The sequence below is a fragment of the Macaca mulatta genome, chromosome 10 (assembly GCF_049350105.2).
Source record: "Macaca mulatta isolate MMU2019108-1 chromosome 10, T2T-MMU8v2.0, whole genome shotgun sequence".
Classification (NCBI taxonomy): Eukaryota; Metazoa; Chordata; class Mammalia; order Primates; family Cercopithecidae; genus Macaca; species Macaca mulatta.
The window spans coordinates 112,952,099-112,977,671 of NC_133415.1; the positions used below are offsets into that span (position 1 = coordinate 112,952,099).

Here is a 25,573-nt window from a genome sequence, read left to right on the forward strand (position 1 = left end):
ATTCTGCTTTACAAGTGAAGGAATTGAGGCATTGTCCGTGACATCATGCACTTCACGGAAGCAGGTACTGTCCATTAAACCATGGACTTCCCATACACAGATGGCATTTGTTTGGTTTTATTTCTCTGTCTCCTGTGCCCAGTATTATATCTATACATTGCGGAGCCTCAATAAATATTTGAATGAAGAAATAGGTTTATTAATGAATGCTAGGTGCTAGGAATAGTAGGATAAGGCAGTCATGCTTCTGCTCCCACTCCAAGCCAAGGTGGGCAAGGTAAGCAAGCAAATGAGCAGATCCCACGGATCACGGAGGATTGACGGAAAGCTGGGCACCGTGTACTGTCCTTGTCACATCCTATTTACTCAACTGTCTCCCGCTTTGGACTCTGAAGTTCTTGATGGTGTGTCTGTATCCACTTATCATTTTGTGCCCATCCTTTTATTTGACAGGGACCAAGATGCTTGATCAGTGGCTGATGAGTAAGTGCTAAGTGGAGGAAGCAGGGGTGAACTTATTTCACCATGGGAGGAGGTTTCACAAAGGCAGTAACATCTGAGCATAGTGTATTTTAGTATAATTCAAATGGGTTTCCCCTACTGGTAAAGAAGAGTTTTTGTCTAGACTAAGAAATCGGATCGCAAGCACTGGAGGACATAGAGTCTTAAAGAGAATAAGGAAGTATGTCCAAGAGGAGACGAAGTAGGTAGGGGAAGGGAAAAAGGCAGAAAGGAAGAGGAGAAAGAAAGGGAAAGGGAGGAAGAGGAGGAGGAAACAGAGAAAGAGAAAGAGGAGAAGAAAGGAGAGGAGGAGGAGAACTGATGGAGGGAGGGAGAGAGAAAGAGAACCTTGATACAATTGAAACCCCTACACTGGTCATCTCTGAATGCCAATCCTTTGGGCTTCTCAGTTATGAGTTCTTACATCCCCTGTTTTGACCGAGACTGGTTTGAGTTTGGTCCCAATTTAGCAAATGAAAGCATTTTAACTATATATTGATTACTTTCTGTTCAGTGGTTGTATCTTAACCTATTTTTACATCCATTTAAAGTAAAAGTTGGCAAATTGTAACCAATGGGCCAAATCTGGCCCACTGTCTGCTTTTATACAGTCCATGAGCTAAGAATAAGAATAGTCATTGCATTTTAGAATGGTTGAAAGATGAAAGAATATGACGTTCGTAAGGCATATGAAATTCAAATGTCAGTGTCTTAAATAAAGTTTTTTGGAAGACAGCCAAGCCATTCATTAATGTATCGTCTATAGCTACTTGATTCTCATACACATGAGGCAGAATTGAGAAGCTGAACTGAGACTGGATGGCTCACAAAGCCTAAAATATTCACCATCTGCCCCTTTACAGAAAATGTTTGCCAATCCCTGACCTAAAGAATCTACTGCAGAAAGCATTGGCATTTGGGGGGACCATTAAGAAGATGCCCTTTATTTAGGGATGAGAAGGGGGCAGAAAGCCCCATGTTCATTCTAGAATTGCCCCTTAAAGCTCTGACCTCCCAGTCTCTGCCTCCCTCACCTTTCTTTGCCTCCCTTTGTTTGGGCACCAGGCATGTTCCAGGCCCTGCGGGGGGCAGTCACGAGTGAAAATTGCACTTGACCGAAGGTCCAGAGACCATTTACACACCGCACAATTCCTGAGGACTCGCCCAACGCCTCTGACTTCCAGGTAGTGAAGTGGGGTACTTAATGACACCCTTTTCCTAGGTTAACCGGGAAGATTAAGTGCATCATGATACAGGTCTGTTACATAGAAATAGGCAGCAAATGCTTCCTCTCACTATTATTGTGAGAAGCAGTGAGATAAACTTTGGGAAAGCACTTTGTAAATGATAATGCACAGCTGAAGGGAAATAAATATAATGTTATAATAATGGCTACATGTGCAGTTAGTACCTAAATGACTTCAGAGTCACTACATTTCCCCCCCTTCGATTACATAATTTTATATTGCAAACCTAATCGATGCCCTTGAAAATTTAGAATAGTGCAAAAACATAAACAATGAAAAGTAAGAGTCCCCTGTCCCTCCCACATTCTTCCCAAAGGCAGATGAGGTTGTTATTTTTATACACTTCAGAAATGGTCTCCACATATGTCACTAGTGAGTATTTGGGGTGTGTGTATGTATTTCTGTGTATGCGCCTGTACCACCACCTCTGTTTCATATCAATGACCATAACATAACCTGATCTTTACTTGACTGCATTTACTTAAAAAAGTTATTACATTCACCAGGGATATGTTCAAGAATGTCTAAAGCAGTACTGTTTGTGATAGCTAAAAACTAGAGAGAAACTAAATATCTGTCAACATGGGAATGAGTCAGCAAATTGTATATTTATACAATAGAATGTTATCCATTGATAAGAACGAACAAACTACAGCTGTCCCCGACAAAGTGGGCAAGTATCACAGACATCATCTTGACTAAAAGAATCCAGAGGTGAAAGTGTAAATGGCCCCAGGACTTAGCTGTGAGGTCACACGTTAGGATGGTGGTCATCCTGTGTAAGAGAAACCCTGGGTGGTTGCCTACAATGTCCTGCTCCCTGGTGTAGCTGTTGGCTGCCCAATGTGTAGACTTTGTGAAAATTCATCATCACATATGGTTTGTGCACATTTCTGTAAGCATGATTTTCTTCCATAAAATTCATGCTAGAAATTTTAAAAAGCATATCTTGGAAATCAATTTGAGAACATATGGGTTTGCCTCCTCTTTCGTAGCTGTAGACACCTTTATTGTACAGACGGATGGCGTTTTCCCTCAGACTCCCACCTTCTCAGGCACATTTGTTTCCAGCTATTTGCTGTTGCCTGCATTTTCCAAGATATTTTCTAATCACCCTTCTGAACAGAAGCAGGTTGTTATGAGCACAGACAGATGATACCATGGGGCATGGAACCAATTCTGCCCTGCAGATGCCAAGAGGGAGCTCAGCCTGTTCCAGGCCACCACACGGGTGCGTGGAGCCCTGACCCTTCCTGACCCAACAATGGCATCGTGTGGGCAGACGTGCTGCCTGCACGGACGCATTGCTGCCAATGGTATTCCCAAGGCATGGGGTTGTTACTTGCATTTTCTCGTTGTCATGAGCACCCAGTGTTCTGAATATTAATGAAACCATTTGCAGCCTCCTTTGCAGCCTTAAAATATTCAGCATCAGACATACTGTTTTGTTCCCATTTCAGCCAAGTTTTATTTCTCTTAACCAGCTTTGTTGTTGTAAAGAAAAATTAATGTATGATTTCAGTGTTTAAATCTCAATTCTCAGCAATTCACGACAGATTGCAAGTGAATATGATTTGTTCGTTAACACCTAATGGGTTGAAATAATTTATTGCACAAACATTTCCAGGAAAATGAAGCCACTTCAGCAAGAGCAAAGCAGGAAATGTTACTTGTTTATCTAATAAACTACCCTAGGGTGAGTGAGTACATTAGCATTGCACAAACTTTGTGACTTATTTATCATCACTATTTATTATTAAAACTTTATCTGCTTCAACTTAGTGAATGGCTGCCTTGGGATACACCGCTTGGAGCAACAACAACAAAATAAAGTTTATGCAATTTGCATAATATTGTACAAAGAATATTAGCTTAGAACAATATGAATCCCTGGATCATTTGCACAGCCCTTTGGTGTTTAATGTTGGTAAATATTTAAATAACAGCAAGCCTGTATCATTATAAAGATTTCTCTTTCTAAGCTGCCCTGGATGTACAGCTGTTGTAAATCACCACAATCACGCGATTTGACTTGGAGAATGTTAGGGATGATGAAGAAGCGCTTGTTGCTTATGTTGGCAAAGATGATGGAGACAGAAGCACCTGCAGGAGACGTCTGAGACAAGATGCTGAGGTCTTGCTGTATTTCCTTTTGGATCGTTAATGACACCGTTGGTGTTTCACATGAACTGGGTTCTGCATAGAGTAGGCATGCAGGAGATGGGTCTCTGCAGTTCCAGGTCCTCCTTCACGAATGGAGTATTTGCCTATTAAGAAAAAATATGATTCATACTCCTGGGCTTTTGCACATGCTGTTTTCTCTCTGGGTCATTCTCCCTATGTGTCACCTGCTCACCTCCTAGTTGTGGCTCACTCATCCTTTTGGTCTCAGCGTAAACCCCTGCATTCTTTGTGATGCCCACTTGCCCCGGCTGTGTCTAGCTTGGTCTTGCTGTTAAGCACCTTCTTGATGCTTTGCATTGCTCTCCCACAGCTGAGTCACTCAAATGTCTTTTTTCTCCACTGGACTCTGAGCCCCATGAAGTGGGGGGATGTGTCTATGTTGGTCAGTGTGGCAAATGGTGAATCCTGATTTACAGTTTTGTTGAATTAAAAAATGAATAAGTGAATGCCTATAGTAATCCATTTAAAGAAGTGTCTACATAAGCCACCATCACAGGCTATGTTAACCTTTCACATTAGATACATTAAAAATGAATGCTGGCCAGGCGCAATGGCTCACACCTGTAAACCCCACACTTTGGGAGGCCTAGGTGGGTGCATCACCTGAGGTCAGGAGTTCAAGACTAGCCTGGCCAACATGGTGAAACCCTGTCTGCACTAAAAATGCAAAAAATTAGCCTGATGTGGTGGCATGTGCCTGTAGTGCCAACTACTTGGGAGTCTGAGGCACGAGAATTGCTTGAACCTGGGAAGCGGAGGTGGCAGTGAGCTGAGATCGTGCCACTGCACTCCAGCCTGGACGACAGAGTGAGACTCCATCTGAAAAAAAAAAAAAAAAAAAAGCTATGCTAATATGCTAATTCCTTATGTTGGTGAGAGTCTGCAGATGTGGAAACTCTGAAATACTTCACAAGAACACTTTAGCTGCATGAGGCAAAAGTCTTAAAGTGATTATTTTATTTTATTTTTATTTTTGGCTCAGCAAATACGTTTGTGGGAATTTACCCTAAAACAGTAAAATTTGGGAATGTGTGGACATATTTGGTCCCAAGGATATTCATCACAATGTCATTTAAAGTTGTGAGAAATTGTAAACAACTTAAATGGTCAACAGTAGGGAATTAGCTGAGAGAGTTGTAATTTATCTAAATGGTAGAATACTATGAAGGTATTAAAATAATGATTTAGAAATATGTTAATGACATGGGAAGAGGTTTATGATACACTCTGGGGTGAATAAAGCAAATATCAAGCCTTATGAAAATATGGTTCCATTTTTTTGAAACAACATTTATGTAAGCAAATGACTAGAAACACATATATTAAAATATTAAGTCATTTTCTGTGGTTTGGCATGATTTTGTTTTTAATGTGATTCTTTTTCAAAATCAAAAGCAAAGTGAGGCAAATAAACCTATGCATTGAGTTGTTGGTTTAACCCTCACAGAGGGACATCAGGTTAAGTTACTATAAAAAGCAGTTACTTGGCTGTACATCTTAATGGTATATATGTTAAGGATGTAAATAACATCAAATAAATTTTATTTTCTTTTCAGTAATTATATTGTGAATAATAACTTTGGTATTTTGTTTGGAAGCTACTTAAGTAAATTCTAGGAGAAATCAAATAAATTACGTTAACATGAACAAGAAATAATATATTCAGCTTAAGAGAGAAAAATATAAAAGAATTTAAATAAAATCCCTGCAACCTTAAATTTGAATTGAAAATATCATCATAGATGCCCAATATGCTTTCACTTAAAAGATACATTTTCCACCTCTGCCAACTGAATAAGCCCTGAAAGAACTTAACTAGTAGCAATGGATGTACTTACCACCCACGCTGTGACTGCTGAGCACCTATCCACTAAAACAAAGCAGGGATTCTTCGAGTAATGGCTGACTCCTGATCTGGGGCACGAAATATATGAGAAGATCCCAGATCACCTTACTCAACCCCAGGAAGCAAGAAAAAAGGGTGCTGGGTCTCCTCGGAGGAGCCCCACACACTCGGGGCTTCAGTAAGAATGATGACGTGGAATGGAAGCACATCATCTGTGTTCACATCCATGCGGAAAACACAGACAACAGACAACAATGGAGCAAGACACATCAACCGTGTGGAAATCCACAGGTAAAGCACAAAACCACCGCAGAAGCTGCAGCAAATCAACACCACCATGAAATGGATCGAAAGAGAGACAGAGAACCAACTCACAATTTTGCAAACCAGCAAATAAAGAGAAAAAATGGAGCATTTTTTCCTGCCTTAATTTTGCAACTGTACCTCAGGGTAACACAGTGGTTTATTTGGGAATGTTTCTTTTTATATTGAAGAGTTCCAGCTCAATAATAATGATGGATGATAGAATTAGAATATCATAAATTTTCAGCCTCATAGGCAATAATGGAACCATGCTGTCATCCCCAATGACTGCTGGCATCACAAAAAAGAGCAACAGCCTGGTATTGTGTCTCTAGATGAAAGCACATGATACCAATTAGGGGTTTTCTTGAAAAATATTGAACCTGAAGACTGGGGATAGAGCAATACGTTAAATGATACCACAGGGTTGTAATCAAGAAATTTTAGAATGTGAGAGACCCTATGTCATCACTGACAAATAAATTGTGAAGCCATTAAAAAGAGAGGAGGAAGAACTTACAGATAGAGATTTAAGCGTCATATTAGGCAACTACAAGGTAAGGCCTTCTTTGGATCCTAACTTGAATAAGCCAACTATATATATAAACACATATACACTATATGTAAAAATATATATATACACACACTATATATAATATACACTGTATATATGCATACACTATAAAATTTACAGTATATAAAAATATATACACACACAATTCTGTATATACACACCATATGTATAAAATATATACACACAACTGTATACATACACTATATATACTGTATATATACACACACATATATATACACACTATATAAAATGAATGCTAATGCTTAGTGTCGATGAGAGTTTAGAGATGTTTTACACTATATAAAAAATATATATACACACAACTATATATACACACACACATATGTGCAATCAGGGAAATGACACTCCCTGGATATTGGTCATATAAAGACGTTATTGTCATATGTTATGCTGATAATGGTATTGTGGCCATCTAAAAAATCTTATATTTTAGAGGTACATGTGAATTATTTCCAGAAAAAAATAAGCTCACCAGAACGTGTGACAGAGATAGCTTCTTTTGACTTTCACTAATTTTTTAGGTCCTTGAGACTGTTCTGTTTTGAAGACTTAAGATGAGATTTAATTATTTTCAGTGCTCAGAAATTTTCTTCTATAATTTTACTGATCCTTGCCACAACTCCATTTATTCTGTTTCTCATTTTGAATTCCCTTGGGTAAGTGAGGTAGCCTGGGCTGGTTCTCTATTTCTCTTTTCCTTTTTTCTCCAAATTTGTCATTCAATCATAATAGAATTAATTGAATTAAATGAAATTGATCCAAAGCAACTTATATCCCACATGGGATACGCCAACATCTAGATTTCACATAAGCCAGATATCACTACAATGGAAAGATTGAAATATGAAAGAAAAATACAAAGATCCTTCTTATTTTATAGGAAAGTGAAGTTTAGGGGAAAAACTAACAATCACCTTTTATTCTATCGAGAAGCAGTGAGAGCTGAGAGCTTCAGACACACTGGAAATAATATGAAGTATTTGAATCAATTATATGACGGCAACAAAGAATAATTCTATTTTTGTGGGTCAACCACTAATTGCAGTATAATGTTCTCAGCACTTTCATCTGTCATTGCTGGGAAATATTAATGGGACACTTAAGACCAAGGCTTCAGCACAACTATTGGGTAATTAGGGCACGAATCCCCATGCATACTTAATTGTATGATACAGGACCAGGCTAACTTTAGAGTGGGGGTGGTTTCAGAATGACAATACAGAGAAACACCTCCTCGGTTTCTACAACTCTAAGACATCAGATTAAATTGAGTACGTTAAAAAAGAATAGCACTGACATATCCCAGACTCTGTTTCTGTTCTAATTAGCTTATTTACAAAGTTTAGTTCATCTATTTTTCCAAAAAGACGTTTCTCTGGACTGCCCTACAATTCTGTTTTAGTCTTCTAGTTACTGAAATCCAGCTCAAAACATAGGTTCATTTTCCTTTTAAAAGGGAATTTATTGTCTCATAGTGGAAAAGCCAGAAGCCAGCATCCCAGGCATGGTGGATCCAGGTGCATAAATGGTGTCCTCAGGAATCAGTTCCTGTTCTCGTGTCTTTCCACCTGGTGATGAAGGTGGTCACCAGGAGTTTCAGGCCACATCTTAGCAGTTTAGCAACCCTGCTATAAAGAGCACTAAGGCTCTTGTTAGCCTAGCTGTGGTCACATTTGTAGCCCTAAACACATCACTTGGCCAGGGGGATGCTGTCCATTGGCCAAGCTTGGGTCCCAGGCCTACCTCTGAAGCCACACTATGGGTTCAACCTCCCATACGCCAAATGGCAGAGGGTAGTTCTTTGATGGAAACTTTGTCTCCACAGCCTGGAAAAGGGAATGAATGTTGGGCAGGCAGAAATCACAACAGACATCTTTCATGGAATTTTAAATAACTTCTAGAATATTAATCACTACTCTGTCTAGCCTGACCATTTCCAGGCTTGCTAAAGGAACAATAGCAAGGCTGACTTGAAATGCTGGTAGAGGCTTTGCTGTTCTGTATTTGAGGGTAAAAGAAGGAGCAGTTTGAGGAGAATGTGGAAATGTTGAGCTGTCCATCTGTCTTTCTCTCTAAGGATGCAAAAGCAGAATGGTCAGATATACATTTACTGATGGATCATTGACTTTTTAAAATTCCTATGAAAAAACAACCTATAATCTTTTGAGATTTTAGAAATGATAAAATGAATCCCTGCTAGTCAACTATACTAATGTGAAATACAACAGACACTTATTTATTCTTTAGAAATGATAAAATGAATCCCTGCTAGTCAACTATACTAATGTGAAATACAACAGACACTTATTTATTCTAGCTTTACATTAACAAAGGTTACGTGATAGAATAGCTTTCAAGAATGCTGTTTCTAGAACTTTCTGTTTGGTCAAAGAATGAATATTATACAGTCACAAACACATGGCCAGCCACCTGAGGAAAGGTAGCACCTAAATGACACTATGAGATAGGAAGTTCAAATAGTCAAGTGTTTATTAAGGTGGATATTCCGAAGTCTCATCAAACTTTAGCCCACGTATATTGAGCGCTGACTGTATGGTGTATGATTTGCTGTGCCTTGGGGATGCAGATATGTTAATGACATGACCTCTGGTGTCTAATAGGGATGATCTGCTTATAACAGGTTATACATGAGATTAATTCAAAGAAAATGGAGAAGAGGGCATACATAGTGAAATGTCAGGAATTTTGTTTTTCAATAAATGGAGTTTCATTCCTAGACCTACTGATGGAATGAATAGAGTAAAATTCAATTTTAGGATTTTTGTTCCAAAACTCCTTACAGCTAGGGGGCATAGATGTTAATCTCTGAAATGGGTGAGTTTGCTTTGTCTTAAATTGTGTACTGCCAGGACATATGATGTCAGACAAAATAGATTCAGGCATTGATTGCCGGGTGAGTTTAATTGATCGCTGTTTCTTTCTGCTTGACTAGAGACTGAGGTTTGCTGATGTTTCTGCATGTCTAATATAATTTCCATTTGGTATTTGGCTTGCTTATATAAAGGAATACATATTCAATTGAGTTGAGAAAGACCAGACCATGGTTGTTCAAAACCCTGGGGATGTGGCTTATGCTTGTTAGCACTTAGTCTTCTCTGGTTTCTACACACAGTTTCATTGTGACACCAAGCTCCCTGTCAACTTTCACCACAAAATAAGTACAAAAATATTTACATGGGTGTAAAGACTGATGGTTGCCTTAACATTTATGGCCAGTGCAGGGAAATAACTCATTAGAAGGATTAGAAGACCTGGGCCAATTTAAAATTATTTATAAATGCCGGATTCTAATGAGCATTCCAACCACAGTGGGTGATAGTAAATTAATGTAAGCAAGGTTTTTCTTCTTTTATTTACTTTCTCAAATCTCAGTGGGAGGCATGTACAGTAGGGGCCTGTTGCTCCCATCTCAAGTACAAACATTTCTTTATGTCTGTGGCGAAAGTGGGGATCTGTTATTGGGTCATTTCAGCCCATCTCAACACATGCAGGCATCCAAGTGTGTGTGTGCAAGATGAAGACAAGCTGCATTCCAGAAAGAAAGTTTTCAGGCAAATGGCTTCTGGACCAATCATCAGTTATATCAGGACAAACAGGACTTCTTCATATTGAGGAAGCCCACGCACTTGTCAATTCCCGAAGCTTCCAATACATTGACAAATGAACGAATCTTGAAATAGGGTTATAAAAATTGGATATATTTATATTCTTTTCATTGAAGAAATTTATGCTTTTTACACAGTCAAGTGCAGTGACTAAATGCGTGATCTTACTTGAGGATACGCCTAGCAATTGCTCCCTGGACATTTGTGAGTATAAGGCCAATACCATGAAAGACAGAAGGCAGAGGAAGAGGGAAGCTGGATTTTAGGCTGTCACTGAGCCACTGAAATCCTGAAATCCTCAGGTAGATGCCCTACTGCTGTACTCTTCATAGTTGAGCCAATAAATTATTTTCTAAGTCAGGATGAGTTAGGTGCTGGCTCCTTGCAGTTGAAATCATCCTAGCTGATGCGGACCTGCTTCCTCCCAGTGCCTCCACCCTTTAACCACTCTTAGCACTCACACAATGCTGAGGCTATCTTCATTTAATTGAAAGGTTAATTATAGGTGGAGGTCTGTTGTAGAATATGTGGTTATTTTGGTCTCTGTAACAGTAAACAGGTTTGACAGTCCTCTGACTGACTTGACTGGATGGATGGATTGTTGATATGACATAATTCTAGCGATTAGCTGTCAATCCTTTCATCCTTAAAGATGCTGTTTTCTCATTTCTTTACAGTGGTTTGACAATTTATACAGCGTGAAATGCTTTCCTATGCATTATCTCATCTGATCATAAATCCACGCTTGGAGTTATAGAATAGACATTTTCTACTTTTTCAGTGGAGGAAGCTGAGACAGCAGCCGCCCCAGGCCACCCTGCCAACATAAACATAGAATCCAGGGCTCCCCATGAAATGTGTGTGACCTCCCTGGCTCCACATGGATGGGCCAGTCTAATCAGTGTCTGCATTGTTGGTCTGCATTAGACTATAAGCGACTGAACACAGTGACTCAGACCAATCCAAGCAACAAGGATATCCATGGTGCTGTGTAACAAGAAATCCGGAGTCAGAATGGGGTCTAGGCATGGATGTCAGACTCTGGAGCCTTTATCTGCATTTTTCTGGGCTCGCATTGCCTTTGAGGGATTGGCATCATCCTCCAGAGATGGCAAGGTGGCCACAGTTGATCCAGGCATTATCTGACTCAACAACATCCAGGAGCAGGATCTTCTCTTCTCCGGTTCTTTATTGGAGCCTGGAAACCTTTTCCCTAAGGACATGCGGCAGACATTTCCATTTTATCTGCACTGGGTCCAGGCCCACTCCCCCATCAGTCATTGAAGGGGAAAGGGAGCCCATAATCCTCTCAAAATTACCTGCTGATGAGAATCAGCTGTTAGATAGTGAACCACAGTAACCCCCACAGCATGGATCTAAAATGCACTGACCTAGAGTAAGCAGCAGTTGAAGAAAATTGGTCTGGACATGGTGGATTGCTGCTGTCACAGCCCCTCATTTGTTCATGCCTCTCTGTGTCCTGGCATTTGTGTCAGTGTGGTCCCCTCTCACACTGACTCAGAGCCTGGCCAGGGGACTTGTTTAGGTCAATGAGAAAAAGTCAAATGTTACACAAAGGGCTTGTCTTCTGTTCGCTCTTGGGAACTGTTATGGACTGATTGCATCCCACTAAAATTCATAGGATGAAGCCCTAACCCTCAATGTGACTATATTTGAATGTAAAGCCTTTAAAGAAGTAATTAAAGTTAACTGAGGCCAGAAGGGTGGGGCCTACTCTGATAGGACTGTGTTCTCATAAGAGGAGGGAGAGATACCAGAGACCACTTCCTCTCCACAGGCTCACAGAGGAAAGGTCACGTGAGGACAGAGTAAGAAGGCACCCATCCACAATCCAGGAAGAGAGGCCTCCCTGGAAACCAGTCCTGCTGGCACCTTGATCTTAAATTTCCAGCCTTCGGTACTGTGAGAAAGTAAAGTCCTATTGTTTAAGGGCCCCCCTAATTGGCGGTATTCTGTTATGGCAGTTTTAGCAAACTCATGCAAGAACTTTACAACCATTTCCCAAGAACAAGCTTGGGCAGGCCTGCTGGGTGATAAAAGACAGGACACCTAGGTACCTTCATGGCCTCGGCCTGCAACCAGCCAGCCTGTGGGCAGGCATGTTAGTTCAATGACCACCAGCTGACCACAGATGAGTGCGTCTAGTGAGACCAGTAGAAGAGCTACCTACTTGAGCCAAGTCCAGGTTTCAGACACACACAATTAAAAGCCAAATAAATGCTTGTTTTAAGTCACTGAGTTGTGGGGAGGTCTGTTATTCAGCTCTAGGTAATGGACACATGTAGGCTATAGAGGTTTTCAGCCACACACTCCACTGAAACAACTTGAGTTGCACATCCTTCTGTTGGTCTGATTGGGAATGCAATTTGTTGACACTGTGGGTCAAAGCTATATCGACAGGGATCAGGTAGTCAGGCAAATGAGCGAGGCAGGTTGCATAGAAAAATACTCATCAGGCCCTTTTAGTTTGAGTTTTATTTTACGTATTTGGATAAATATACAGATACAGAAATAGCCACATACCATAGGAAATCAACTGTCTAAGAGAGGGGCCGGATGACAACTGGTACACAGGGTCTCAAGGATGGGGATTCAGTCGGGAGTGGTGGGGATCGTGGGGAGCTGGAATGAGCATGCCACCAACAGGGACAGCCACTGTTCCGCTCCAGCCCTTGTTGCCAGGTAGGCATGTGGGCCCAGGGTTTTGTTATGAGAATTTCAAATTTTTCAACAAATACCAGAAATCTGGATTTTTATGTAACGTTTTATATTTTTAAAACACTGATTCACTCAGAAGTAAAATACTGAACAGGCCAAATAAAGCTCATTTTAGGCTAAACTGCCACTTTGTAATGTCTGCTATGCACAAACTGGCTAATAGTAGAGTCAGAAGTCAGTAAACTACCCTGATGTCAAGTGCCTGGTTTGGCTGAGTTTTTCCTTTCCTGATTGTTTGGGATTTGCATATTTATAGTATACAGATGCAAATGAAAGACTTTGTAGAAAAGTGGGTCCCGAATCCAAAATATAATAGACAGGAAATAAAACAATGAAAAAAATACAGTCTTTGATTACAGGTCTTTCTGCCGCCAAGCTCAGAGAAAACAAACAAAATGCAAAATCCTAGTATGGGTAAACCCAGTACAAAAACTTTTTCAAAATCAGAAAACAAATAAGTGGGGGTTTGGACCTTTGCATTCCAAAATTATTCTCAGCCAGATGGTGAATTTCTTGAATTAAGTCAGGGACCAGATTTTATTTATTTTTGTACCCAGGGCAGCTGGAAGCATCGAATCAAGTTTAAGTGAATGAATGAATGAATGAAAATTTCACATGGATTTATAGGTAATTAACATATGACGCATGTGTTGGGGAGTGGCCCTGTGTGCGTTACCACCACGCCCTTTGGAGTCAGGAGACATGGCTTTTTTTCCGACCTGCTCTTCCATTTTGGCCACATTAGTTATGTAACCTCTGTGTGTCTCCATTTCTGATGTGTGAAGTGAGGATAATAAAAAATGCATACCTGTTAGTGCTGTGAAGATGCAATGAAACCTGCCTGTGACTGTACTGCATGGCCTGACATAGAGCTCTTGTCCAGTAAATGTTTCTAAGGTGGATGCCTAGTTAGTTTTAAACAGTGGATTACCAGGGGAGTGGGCGGGAGGAGATGACACCTACTTAACTGCTCTTCGGGGACACGAATTTTGAGTCCAGCAGCCTGAATTTGGACTAGCTTATGCCAACACATTATTTCTATGGATTCTGTGAGAATCAGCTCAGGTCACCTCTTGGGCAGAGGTCTGAGGAATCTGGAAAGCAACCCAGTGCTGTTTCCAAAGCATTGTCAACAGCAATGAGGCAGATGCTGCCCTTGGGAATGATTCGTTGCTACACAATTGGCCATTTTCAGCAGCACACAGTGATGTTGTAATAAGGAGATAAAACATGTGAGTCCACAGCCGGCCTTTTATAGGGTGTTCGATGCATCCCAGTTGTTCTTAAATAAGCAAAGAGAAATTGCATCCTCTAGGCCGGTGGAAGCTTGCAGCTTTTCATTTTCTGCCTCTTTTTGGGTATTGTTGCTTTCCTTTTCACTTTCCTCTAATAAGGGATGCTGTCTCTAGAGCAAAATGAATGCCAACCTTATGCATTTCTGAAGGGAGAACTATTGTAGTTGGAAACTACTGAATAATTCTCAGAGTATTATTTTGTCATTATTACTCAACCTTTACTATCATATTCCTGATGTTGGCTGGGACCTCCTGGTCCTCTGAGGCGACAAGGTCAGGGCCAGCTCCTATCACGTCCCATATTTGGAAAGGCAAAACCCTGCACTGAAATTTCTCCTCTCCTCTAGTGGGCAGCAGGGTGAGCGGTGGCTCAGAGGGTGGGCGCTCATTCTCTTGGTTTCTTTGCATCCCAGGGGACACCCGCCTTGCCTGTGGGCTATTGTGCCCCACATTGAGCCAGATGGAAAAAATCTTTTTCTTTACAAATCATAAATTGGCCCTAGTCACATATAAAGTGTGTGAAAACAGAAACCTTAAAAAAAAAAAAAAAAAAAAAAAAAAACTAGAGATAAGAATGATGAGAATGAGGGGGAAAATTTGTACTAGAATAAGAAGAAAAAGAAAAAAAGAAGTTCAAGTAGAATAGTTAGGTAGTAATGCTGTTGTTAAAATGCCCTTTGACCACCCCCAGTCCTTTGCCAGGGAGTTTCTCTGATTCATTCCATATTTCTTGCTCCTCCCTCAGATTTTTCCTAAAACTCCAAACTCTCAGGGTATTTGCAACCTCTGCAAGGTCCACACTGCAACCTAACAACAAATCCATGAAGACAAAGCAGGCAGCAAGGCACCCCTTCAAGAGCAGTTGAAGTTACAAGAGGAATCTTTTATTTCTGTTATGTTTTCAACAATCACATTTGCTGGTTCATTAGTGAGGTGAGCATATGTCCTGGCTTATGCCTGTTGTTCTAGTGTGATTATTAAGAATGCCTGTGGGCACTGTCCAATTGTCCCACTTTGGATCATAAATTAAATGGTCACTCCATATACTTGCTTTACTCATTGCTTATCTCGAGTGGCACTATACAATAGATATATGATAGAAGTCAAATGCGTAATTTAGATTTTCTGGTAGTCCTGTTAAAACACAAAAGGAAAAAGGTAAAATTACTTTTAATAATATACTTTATTCTCCTGCCTCAGTCTCCCAAGTAGCTGGGATTACAGGCACCTGCCACAACACCTGGCTAAATTTTGTATTTTTTGGTAGAGATGGGGTTTCATCATGTTGGTCATGCTAGTCTCGAACTCCTGACCTCAGGTGATCCACCCACCTCAGCCTCCCAAAATGCTGGTTGTAGTGAGCCAACATGGTGCCACTACCCTCCAGCCTGGGCAACTGAAAAAAACAAATATATATTATACTTTATTATAATCTCAAAAAAACATATATTATACTTTATTAAACTAATATATCCAAAATACTATCACTTCGACATGTTGTCCATATAACACATGTAATGGGATATTTTACCTTTCTCTTGTAGTAAATCCTTGAAATCCAGCAGAGTGTATATTTTAATTGTGGCACATCTCAGTTTGGACTAACTGCATTCCAAGTGCTCAGTAGCAAAATGTGGCTATTGGCCACTGAATTGGATGCTCAGATCTAGGTCCATATTACTCATTTTTATAAATGTTGTAATGGTGCAATGAATAATCGCAGAATAATCACAGAAGGTAGAAGCTATAAAATTGTATTTTGAGAGTGGGGAGGGGCACATAAGGACCTCTTTCCAAAAGTTGAATATCTTGTGGAACTTTAATGTCTTGTGGAACTTGTACTGTAAGATCAGTACAAATGGCATAGTGTTAGAATAAATTATTGTATATAAACTTAAAATTTCAATATATACTTAATGTACAAGGGGACTTCAAAACGTTCATGGAAAAATCGAATTAAGAGATAAAAATAAAGAATATAAACTTTCTTAACATAAGCTCCATTAAGGTCAAGATGCTTTTGTAAGCAGGAACACCAACCATTTAGACCATCCCCAAAGAATTGAGGGTCCTGGGAATTTAACCATGTCAATTCAGTTCTTTTTCCATTATTAACTGAAGAAAAATGGGTTTCCTTTACAATTTTTTTAATATTAGGAGACCAAAAAAAAAAAAAAAGTCAAAAGCAGCCAAATCAGGTCTGTAAGGTGCATGCCTAATGATTTTCCATCAAAATGTTCCCCAGATTGCCCTTGTTTGAGGAAAGGAATGAGCAGGAATATTCTCGTGGTGGAGAAGGACTCTCTGGCTTTCCTGGGTATTTTTGCTGCTGACACTTTGGTTTTCTCAAAACACTCTCATAACAAGCAGATGTTATTGTTGTTTGGCCTCACAGGAAGTCAATAAGCAAATTTGAGCAGCCCAAAAAGCTGTTGTCATGACTTTTGCTCTAGCCCAGTGCACTTGTATTTTGACTGGGTCACTCTTGGTAGCTGTTGTTTGGTTGTGCTTTGTCTTCAGGATGGTACTGGTAAAGCCATGTTTCACTTCCTGTTACAGTTCTTTAAAGGAGTACTTCAGGAGCTTGATTTCACTTGTTTAAAGTTTTCATTGAAAGCTCTTCACTTGTCTGCAGCTGATATAGGTGCAACAATTTTGGCACCCATTGAGTGGAAATTTGCTCAAATATATTTTTTCAGTCAGAATTGTGCAAACTGAACCAACTATGGTGTTGGTGATTGATTGCACTGTTAATTGTCAGTCCTCTTCAATTACGGCATGAACATGATGCATATTTTCCTTGCAAATTAGGGGTGTGGTCTCTGCTGCTGCAGGCTTCATCTTTAACATTGTGTTGTCGCTTCATATAATGAGTTATGCATCTGTAAATTGTTGATTTCTTTGGGGTATTGTCCTCATACATTTTTTATAAAGCATCAATGATTTCATGCTCTTCCACACAAACTTCACCATAAACTTGACGTTTGTTCTTTTTTCACATTTAGCAGAATTTATGTTGCTCTGAGAGGGGCTTTTTGCAAACTGTTGTCTTATCCTTCTTAGTACTTCAAACTGGATCCTATTCAGACATGTTATAACAAGTTAGTATGAGTTTATTTTGGTGCAAAAATTGAAAATTTTCAAAAAAAATTACAAAATTTTTGAAATCCACACACAGTTTTTTAATAACACATATTTTCCAAGATTTTTTGAAGCCATCTTGTATATTTGATAAGTATAATAAGAAAATTAAAAGAAACCATTTGTAAAATGTTAAAGTAATCAACCTCATGTATCTGTCGCTCAACTTCAACACTTACCATTCCCTGATAACCTCGTTTTACGGGTACTCCTGCCCACTCCCCAACTAATGGTTTTAAGATTTACATGTATCTCTAAGAGATAAAGATTCTTGTTTTTACACATAGCTACAATAGTATTTAAAGTATCAATAATTCCTCAATTTTATTCACTACCTAGTCAGTGCACAAATTTCCCCAGATACCTTATAAATTTTTCTTTTACATTTAGTTTGTTCAAAACAGAGTCTAAATAAGGTCCATACGTTGCAATTGGTTGATAAATTTCTCAATATTTTTTATCTGTATTTTTCCTCATCTCTTGTAATTTACTTGTTTATTAGTCCTGTGGAGTTTTTTTTGGCAGTTTGGATTTTAATGCTTGGTTCTCTGGGGTGTTATTTAATGTTCCTCTGTTCTCTGTGCATCTATAAACTGATAGGGCTAAAGGTTGGAGGAAATTCAGAATAGAAACTTTGGCCAAAAGGTTTCATAGGTAGCATCAAAGGGTACATCACATCTGGATGCTTTTTTCTTCTTTTTGAGTGTGTGTGTGTGTGTGTGTGAGAGAGAGAGACAGAGAGACAGAGAGACAGAGAGAGAGAGAGAGAGAGAGATGGGTGGCGAGAGGGACAAAGGGAAGAAAAAAGGTAGAGAGATTGAGAGATGGGGGGAGGAACAGAGAGAGGAGGTAGAGAGAGAAACAGAGACATTAGATCAACCATTGTTGATCACTGTGTAAGACCTTAACTCAATACGTGTGACAACATTAGAATGCCCTTGTTCTGTCATTTCTTTCTCATTTGTTTGGTGGAACATCTCTGTCAGAATACTTCTTCCAATTCAAGTCCTTGGTTACTCTGAGGTATAGTTTGTATAGGACATTTAGGATAAAAACTTAAATCTTTCCCCTTTTATTTACTAATTTTCAAAATAACTTCACTTCCTGGCATTCTCCAGAGATGACCAATCAGTTTTTATTTTCTTTTTGTTTTCGAGGTAGAGGATGGTATTATTAACTTATAGGTTTGAATATGTTTGATATACTTCAATGGACTGTGATTATCTCTGGCCAGTGGGAGCTGCTGCAGGTTGATTGTGGCTTTGTCTGTTGTCGGGCATGACACAATGTCTAGGCTAATCTTGTACATTTCTTGACCTACAACTTGCACTCAGCCATTTCCCCATGAGGAAATTGAACCTGAGAATAGCATCAGCATTAAAACTGGGGTTGCATTATTTAAAACTCTTTTGCTTGCAAGTAGCAGGAATTCCAACCCAAACTGCCCAGGCATAGTGTCATTCATTGGCTCCCATGATATAAAGAGCTAGGACTGGATTTGGGGGCAGGCTGACACAGGGGCTCAAGCCCTCCGTGGGAGCTGGTGTCTCTCCCTCCAATTCCCTGCTGCATTTCCTTTTGGTGGCTCCAGGGGAGATATTCAAACTGTGTAGCCACCAGGCAATGAGGAACCAGAAGGAACACAGGCCAAAGCATCGAGGGCTCCTGGAAGACCCCTGCTGTGCCAGCGTTACTTCTTCAGTTGCTGCATTGTGGGGAGATACAGGAGGACCAGGGGAGGGGCTGGGGCGACAGGTGGTAGAGGGATAACTTGGAGGGCCTGAGGCCAGTGGCTATTTGCCAGCAAGTATGCAGGTATTTTGACAATTTAACAACCAACTCAGTCTCTCCAGGGCTACCTAGTCTAGTTGGTTCCATTCTCTGACCTGCTCTTTGCTCATGGTGGCCAGATGGCCATACTCCTCACGTCCAGCCAGGAAAGCCGGGGCTAACCCAAGTCCAGAGAGTCACTTGGATGGACTGAGCTGGACCATGTGCCCGAGAATGAGCTGAGTTGATTAACTTGTCCCAGGCTCCATTCCAGAAGCTGGGGCCAGAGCTGCACATGTACCAGGACTGAGCATGGAGAGGTGAAGACCATAAACAAAAATTGGCGTTATGGCCAGGGGAGGGGGTACCAACTGTGGCAGGACAGCACCGTGTGCCCACCACAGAAGGGACAGAGGACATTTGCACCTCATGTTAGTTTCAAGGTCAGATTTGCTTTTGTGTTTTGTTTTGGTTGCAGAATATTAAGAATGTTAGGCTTCATATTGGTGTAGAGGTAAAAATTGTAGATGTTTTCAACACCTTGCCTTCCTATCTCATCAATTACACTAATCAGTGTGATTGAAAGAGAAGCAGTAGGAAACATTTTCCAACGTGAATTGAAACACTAACAATCAGGACTGGTGTATAATTTGTGGGACCTAATGCAAAATGAAAAGATGGATCCCTTGTTCAAAAGTTATTAAAAATGTCAAGACAGCAATGGCAGAGTAGTAAACCTGTCGGGTCCTGTGTGTTTGTACAGCATTGCCAATAATATCCGGTAACAGCCCACATTTCTTTCCTTAAATAGAAAGATCAGACAAGAAGTGCCCTAAAATTTCAAGTGCTGAAATATCTATATGTTCTAAGGTTCAACCTCAATGTGGTGTGCACTCACCATTGTGCACATTTAGTGCAGTGGTGAGGAGGCCAGGGTCTGGCCTCTTAATGCTTCTGTTTTTCAGTTCTCCCCACTCACTAGCTGTGTGGCCTTGGGCCAATGACTTCACTCCACCTCACTTTATCCTCTCCCTCTGTAAAATGCGAGAAGAACATGATCTACCTTGTGGGATTGTTTTAAGGATTTGATATGAGATATGAAAATAGTTTGAAATGAGATCATGGAAATTAATGTACTTAGAATGGGGCTGTTAGAGAATGACCACTCTACATAGGCTTTGGCTGGTATCTCAGTGACAAATGTTCTTGTTGTGATACCTACGGTGTACATACACAATGTGTCATACATGTAGGCATACTGCGTGTGATGCTGGAGCACGCCCCACACACGTGCTTCCCTGTCTTGCCTGGCATGTAGTTGAGAGAGGCATGTGTGTGCTTTATCAGCTTGCTTGCTTAGATAATTTTTTCTGAGTAAAATGGAAAAAGCACTGAATTTTTTAAATGTACAACTCAAAGTGACAGCCTTCTTAGGCAGTAAAACATGCTCAAGGAAATTAAATTATGCACAAAAATTGCGTGAGAATTTATTCGAAGTTCTGCACAAACACAGTTTAACCTGTGTTATAATTTGGTATATATGACATTTAAGCATGTTGCTCTTTATTTTACAGGTTTTTTGAAAATAGTTAAAATGCATTTTAAGAAAAAGAAATTTGAATACAATCTTGGCAGAACCCTTGAACAAAGGGTCCTTGGGACCCTAGGATATGGGGTCCCCAGAGAAAGGCTTCACAAGTTAGTTCCTTACAATGGGCACCTGCTTTTTATTATTAAACAGTAAAAAGAAAATCCCTCCCCAAACCCAAACTTAGTTGAAACTTCATCTTAAAATAATGAAATGAAACTAGGAAGATATGTTTATCTTATAATTAATATTTACATTATAATCATAACTATAAGCTAATTTTAAAATAGAGAAAGAGTAAACCAAGTTGACTTCCTCCCAATTTTTTTAATTGTGGTAAAATATATGTAACATAAAATGTACCATTTTAACCAACCATTTTTTAGCATACGGTCAGTGGCATTGAGAACATTCCCATTGTACAGCCATCACCTTCAAATATCTCCAAAACTTTTTCATCATCCCAAACTAAAGCTCTGTCCCCATTAACCAACAACTCTCCATTCCCCCTTCCCCCAGCCCCTGGCAGCTGCCATGCAACTTCCCCTCCCTATGTATTCGACCACTCTAGGTACGTCATATAAGTGAAATGACACATGGTGGTCCTTTTGTGACTGGTGAGTGTTATTTTTTGTAGAATTTTCCAAACCAGGTTGTATGACAGCACAATAAAATATCCTTCCCTTTCTGCTTGACTTTCACAGAACTATCAGGAAGAGGACATTTTGGAGAGTCATTCAAGGGCTTCATTCAAGGGCTTCATCAATTTTGCAAGAATATTCTTTAAACTTTTATGTAGAAATGAGTTATAGTAACGTATTACTTGAGCACAGTGCATGTCTTCTGTATTCAGCCCAGTGAACTTTCACATCCGGGTGCTTTCAGATGCAGATCTAGAACATTGCCACCTTCCAGAGTCTTCTCACATGATTCTTTGCAGATATTAACTCCTCCCCACCCACACGTGTCCGCTGTGCTGACTTTCCTTACCTCAGGCTAGTTTCCCCTCTTCCCCAACCTCATATAAATGGAATTGTTATCGTGAGTTCTTTTGCGTCTGGCTTTTCACCCAGCCTGTCTGTCATCTGTGAGGCTCATCCTGGCGACTGTTCTTTGCAACTCACTCATTGTTATTTCTGTGAGCTATTTCTTGCTATGCATGTACTATCATTTATCCATTCCTCTCCTGATGGAGCTTTGGGTTGTTTTAACTGACTGTTATAAAGATGCTATAACCACTCTGCCAAGAACGTTTCTTAATTCAAATTATTTTTTCTTTGAAAATGTCTGCATGGTCACCATTCTCGTAAGTTCTCTTTTCAGTTCTTGTCTCGGCCGAAGAATCCTCTTGCGAATGCCTCTGTACAAGACTCTGTGTTTTCCAAAATCACAGTTATCTATTTCATAACACCATACATCATTTGTGAGATCTTTACACTTCCTCTGAAACCAATTTGTCTTGTCCTTTTAGATGCTGACAACATGAGCCTCCCGTGGTGGGAACGGGCTTGTGAAGGCAGTGCTGGGATGCACCAGGGCGGGAGCTACAGGTGAGTGGGCGGGGACATTTGAAAGGGGCTAATTTTCTCGTGGTCCTTTATAGGGGGGATGTTTGTATGTTACGACAGCTTTCTTCCCTATGCAACTCTGTAGCTGGGGTTGAGTGCACGTAAACTCAGCTAACAAAATCCTCTTGCATTTGGTTTCAAGTCTATTGCTCTCTGCAGAATCCCCAGGCCTGCCACTTTCCTGGCACATCTTCTCAGCCTTTAGGCTCAGGCTGCAGTCTTTGATTAGTGGTGCATGTATGTGCGACGGGGACAGTTGTCACTGAAATTACAGACAGCTGAATGGTGATTTGAATTGCATGAGCATTAAGGCCTTCCTTAAGAGAGATATGCAAAACCCATGGTTTGATTCTCTTGAAGCATTGGGAAGGCCTGTATAGATAAATCCCCTTGACATAAACACAGCAGGGACACTCTAAGAACCTAATTTTAATGAATATACATTTTGACTTTCCAACTGCAAGGGAATGATGGGAGAAGATTTGTTTAGATCTTCCTAATTAATAGCCCAGGTTGACTGTACTTTTCTGTTTAATGTAACTGATTTCATCTCATTAAGAGACAGGTGGAAATTGGATGCATTTTCCACTTCCTGGTAAGAATATCTTCTTCTTATAAGCTAGGCATAAAAACCCATCATGGCCTGGGCATTGGGACCGCTGTGCTCTGGGTGGAGCCACATTCAGAAGTCCTTGTCTGTAATGAAATGGGATATTTTTCTGTACTTAGTTCATAATCTTTGGGCAGCATTTGATCATTTGAAAAAAGTCACACCATTCACTTGATCAGGAGGCATCTGTAGGGAATGCAGGTTGGGCCTGAGTCCTGTTGGCCCAGGAACAGGTAGTTGTGGCGTCAGACAGTTTTTGTTGTTGTTGTTGTTGTTGTTTGAGACAACAGCCCAGGCTGGAGTGCAGTGGCACTATCTTGGTTCACTGCAACCTCCGACTCCCTGGTTCAAGTGATTCTCCTGCCTCAGCCTCCCGAGTAGCTGGGATGACAGGCACATGCCACCAAGCCCAGATAATTTTTGTATTTTCAGTAGAGATGGGGTTTTCCCCACGCTGTCCAGGATGGTCTTGATCTTCTGACCTTGTGATCCGCCCACCTTGGCCTCCCAAAGTGTTGGGATTACAGGTATGACCCACCGCGCCCGGCCTGAGGTGTTTTTTAGTCAGGTAATTGAGGTGTTTCCACCAGGATGGAACCTCTTGGTGGCTGAGAGGGACCCCGCTGAACTCTGCTGACCAGTGGGAGACCATGCTTAGTGCTTAGGAACATTAGCACACACCTTGTGAAACTGATGTTTTTATGGTCAAAAAGGCTTGGATATCAGCACTTCCGTAAGATACAGTGGACACTCAGACCCACATTTACTCCCGGTGACCCCCCGACTCTGTTCCTTGGTGCTCCGTGTCCCCAGCTCAGCCGCTCCGGGCTGTGGCTTTCTGCTTAGCCGTTCTCGTTCTGTTACTGCTGTTGTTGCCTTGGAGTGAGAAAGGATTTGTGTCTGCACACAGAGGAAGATGAGAAATGTCATATTTCTTTATGTTGTAAAAGACTGAATTAAATATGACTCTCAAGCAATATCCTGGAAGGCTGGTGGGAAATTCAATCTCAGACATTTTGAACTTCCTTGTGCCTTCCTTTTGGGGCACAGACGTTCTGGAGGTTTTGGTGAGTTCAAGGGTGGCTGTGCTGGTCTCCATCTCCGGTACTCGCTGCTGATGACCTTGCGTGTGCTCTATCATTATCTTGAAAGATGCTTTTATCTCAGTGTTTTGAAAATGTTTATTTTCCACTGCGCTCCAAGGGTCTCCCAGTGAACTGATGGGTGTTAGTTCCCAGGTGTGGGTCTTTGTGGAGGTTGTAGGCCCCATGAGGCAGAGGACCACACCTGTCTTAGTCACTACTTCGTCTCCAGAGCCTATAATAGCGCCTGGTTCCTAGTGTCCAATAATTATTGAGTGATTGATTTAGATGGAGAAAGCCTCAGGGGTAACTGAATCAGGAAGTTTAGGATTTTAGGAGTAATCTGGATACAATTCCTTCTGGACGAATAGACAACTTAGGTAGAGAAAACATTGTTGAAATGCGCTTACCTTATTCAGCAGAAAGAGACCTGAGGAATAATAAAATACTAGAAAGAAAATCAATAAAGAATTATCAGTCGACTTTCTGCAAGCAGTGCATTTGTATAATTTATTACTGGATATATAACAATATGATCTCTTTTAAAATATACTTAGTATAACATACATAAATGTACATAAATAATACTTTGTGTAGTTAATGGGTCTTTACCTACTCCAAGGAAGAAAAAGAAGGTTTATCAGCATCTGGGAAGCACACTCCTGCCCCCTCCCAATTACAGCTTTCTCAAAATCTAATCCCTATCAGAAGGTCTATCATTAGGAATTAATTCTGATTGTTGAACTTTACACACAATGTGTACACAGTGTGCTTTCTTTTGTGTTGGACTTCCTTCACTCATCATTATGTGTGGGAGATTCACCCATGTTGTGTGTGGTTGTAGTGTGTTCATGTTCATTGCAATGTAATATTCCACCAAAGAAGAAGATTTATGCATTATACTGTTGAGGGCCATTCGGGATGCCTACAATAAATAACAATGCTGTAACATTTTTGTTCCTGTTTCTGGTGGATTCATGCAAACATTTCTATTGAGTGAAATTCTTTTTAGGAGTGGAATTACTGGATAACTTAGATCACATTCCCCGGAAGCAGAATCTGAGATGTGCAAGTGATTTATAGAAAGGGTGCTCTCAGGAGGAAGCTGGGAGGAAGCAAGGGAAGGAGGAGACAGTGTGGGAGAAGCTATACTATATATGGATTCAGTTAGAGTCCAGGGCAGCCTGATGCCATAGGGAGCTCTGGGGGGTGACCAGCACCACAGCATTGATCCTCTGAGGGTTTTGGTATCTTTGCATCAGCCGGGCATTGGCTGGGTGTCATCCCAGAGGGGTGGGGATAACATTGTGAAGCATCTGTATGCATGATGGCTCCCATCAGCAAAATCATTCTCTGGAAAACGTGTGGGACCTCAGCAGCTAACCCTCTCAGGAGCTGGGACATTGGTGCCCTGGCTCATAAAATGGCCTGGGTGGGTCACCAAGGGTATCTGCTACACTGAGGCAGGGAGGAGCCAA

General features: G+C 40.6%; 1 protein-coding gene across 1 annotated transcript in view; it reads left to right on the top strand.

Moving 5' to 3' along the window:
• Positions 1-25,573, top strand: part of LOC107000344 (uncharacterized) — a 246,946-nt gene that overhangs the window by 121,955 nt on the left and 99,418 nt on the right. The window contains exon 4 of the mRNA XM_077949069.1: positions 22,307-22,385. Within this exon, the coding sequence (XP_077805195.1) occupies positions 22,307-22,385 (79 nt within the window). The remainder of the gene's footprint in view (positions 1-22,306; positions 22,386-25,573) is intronic.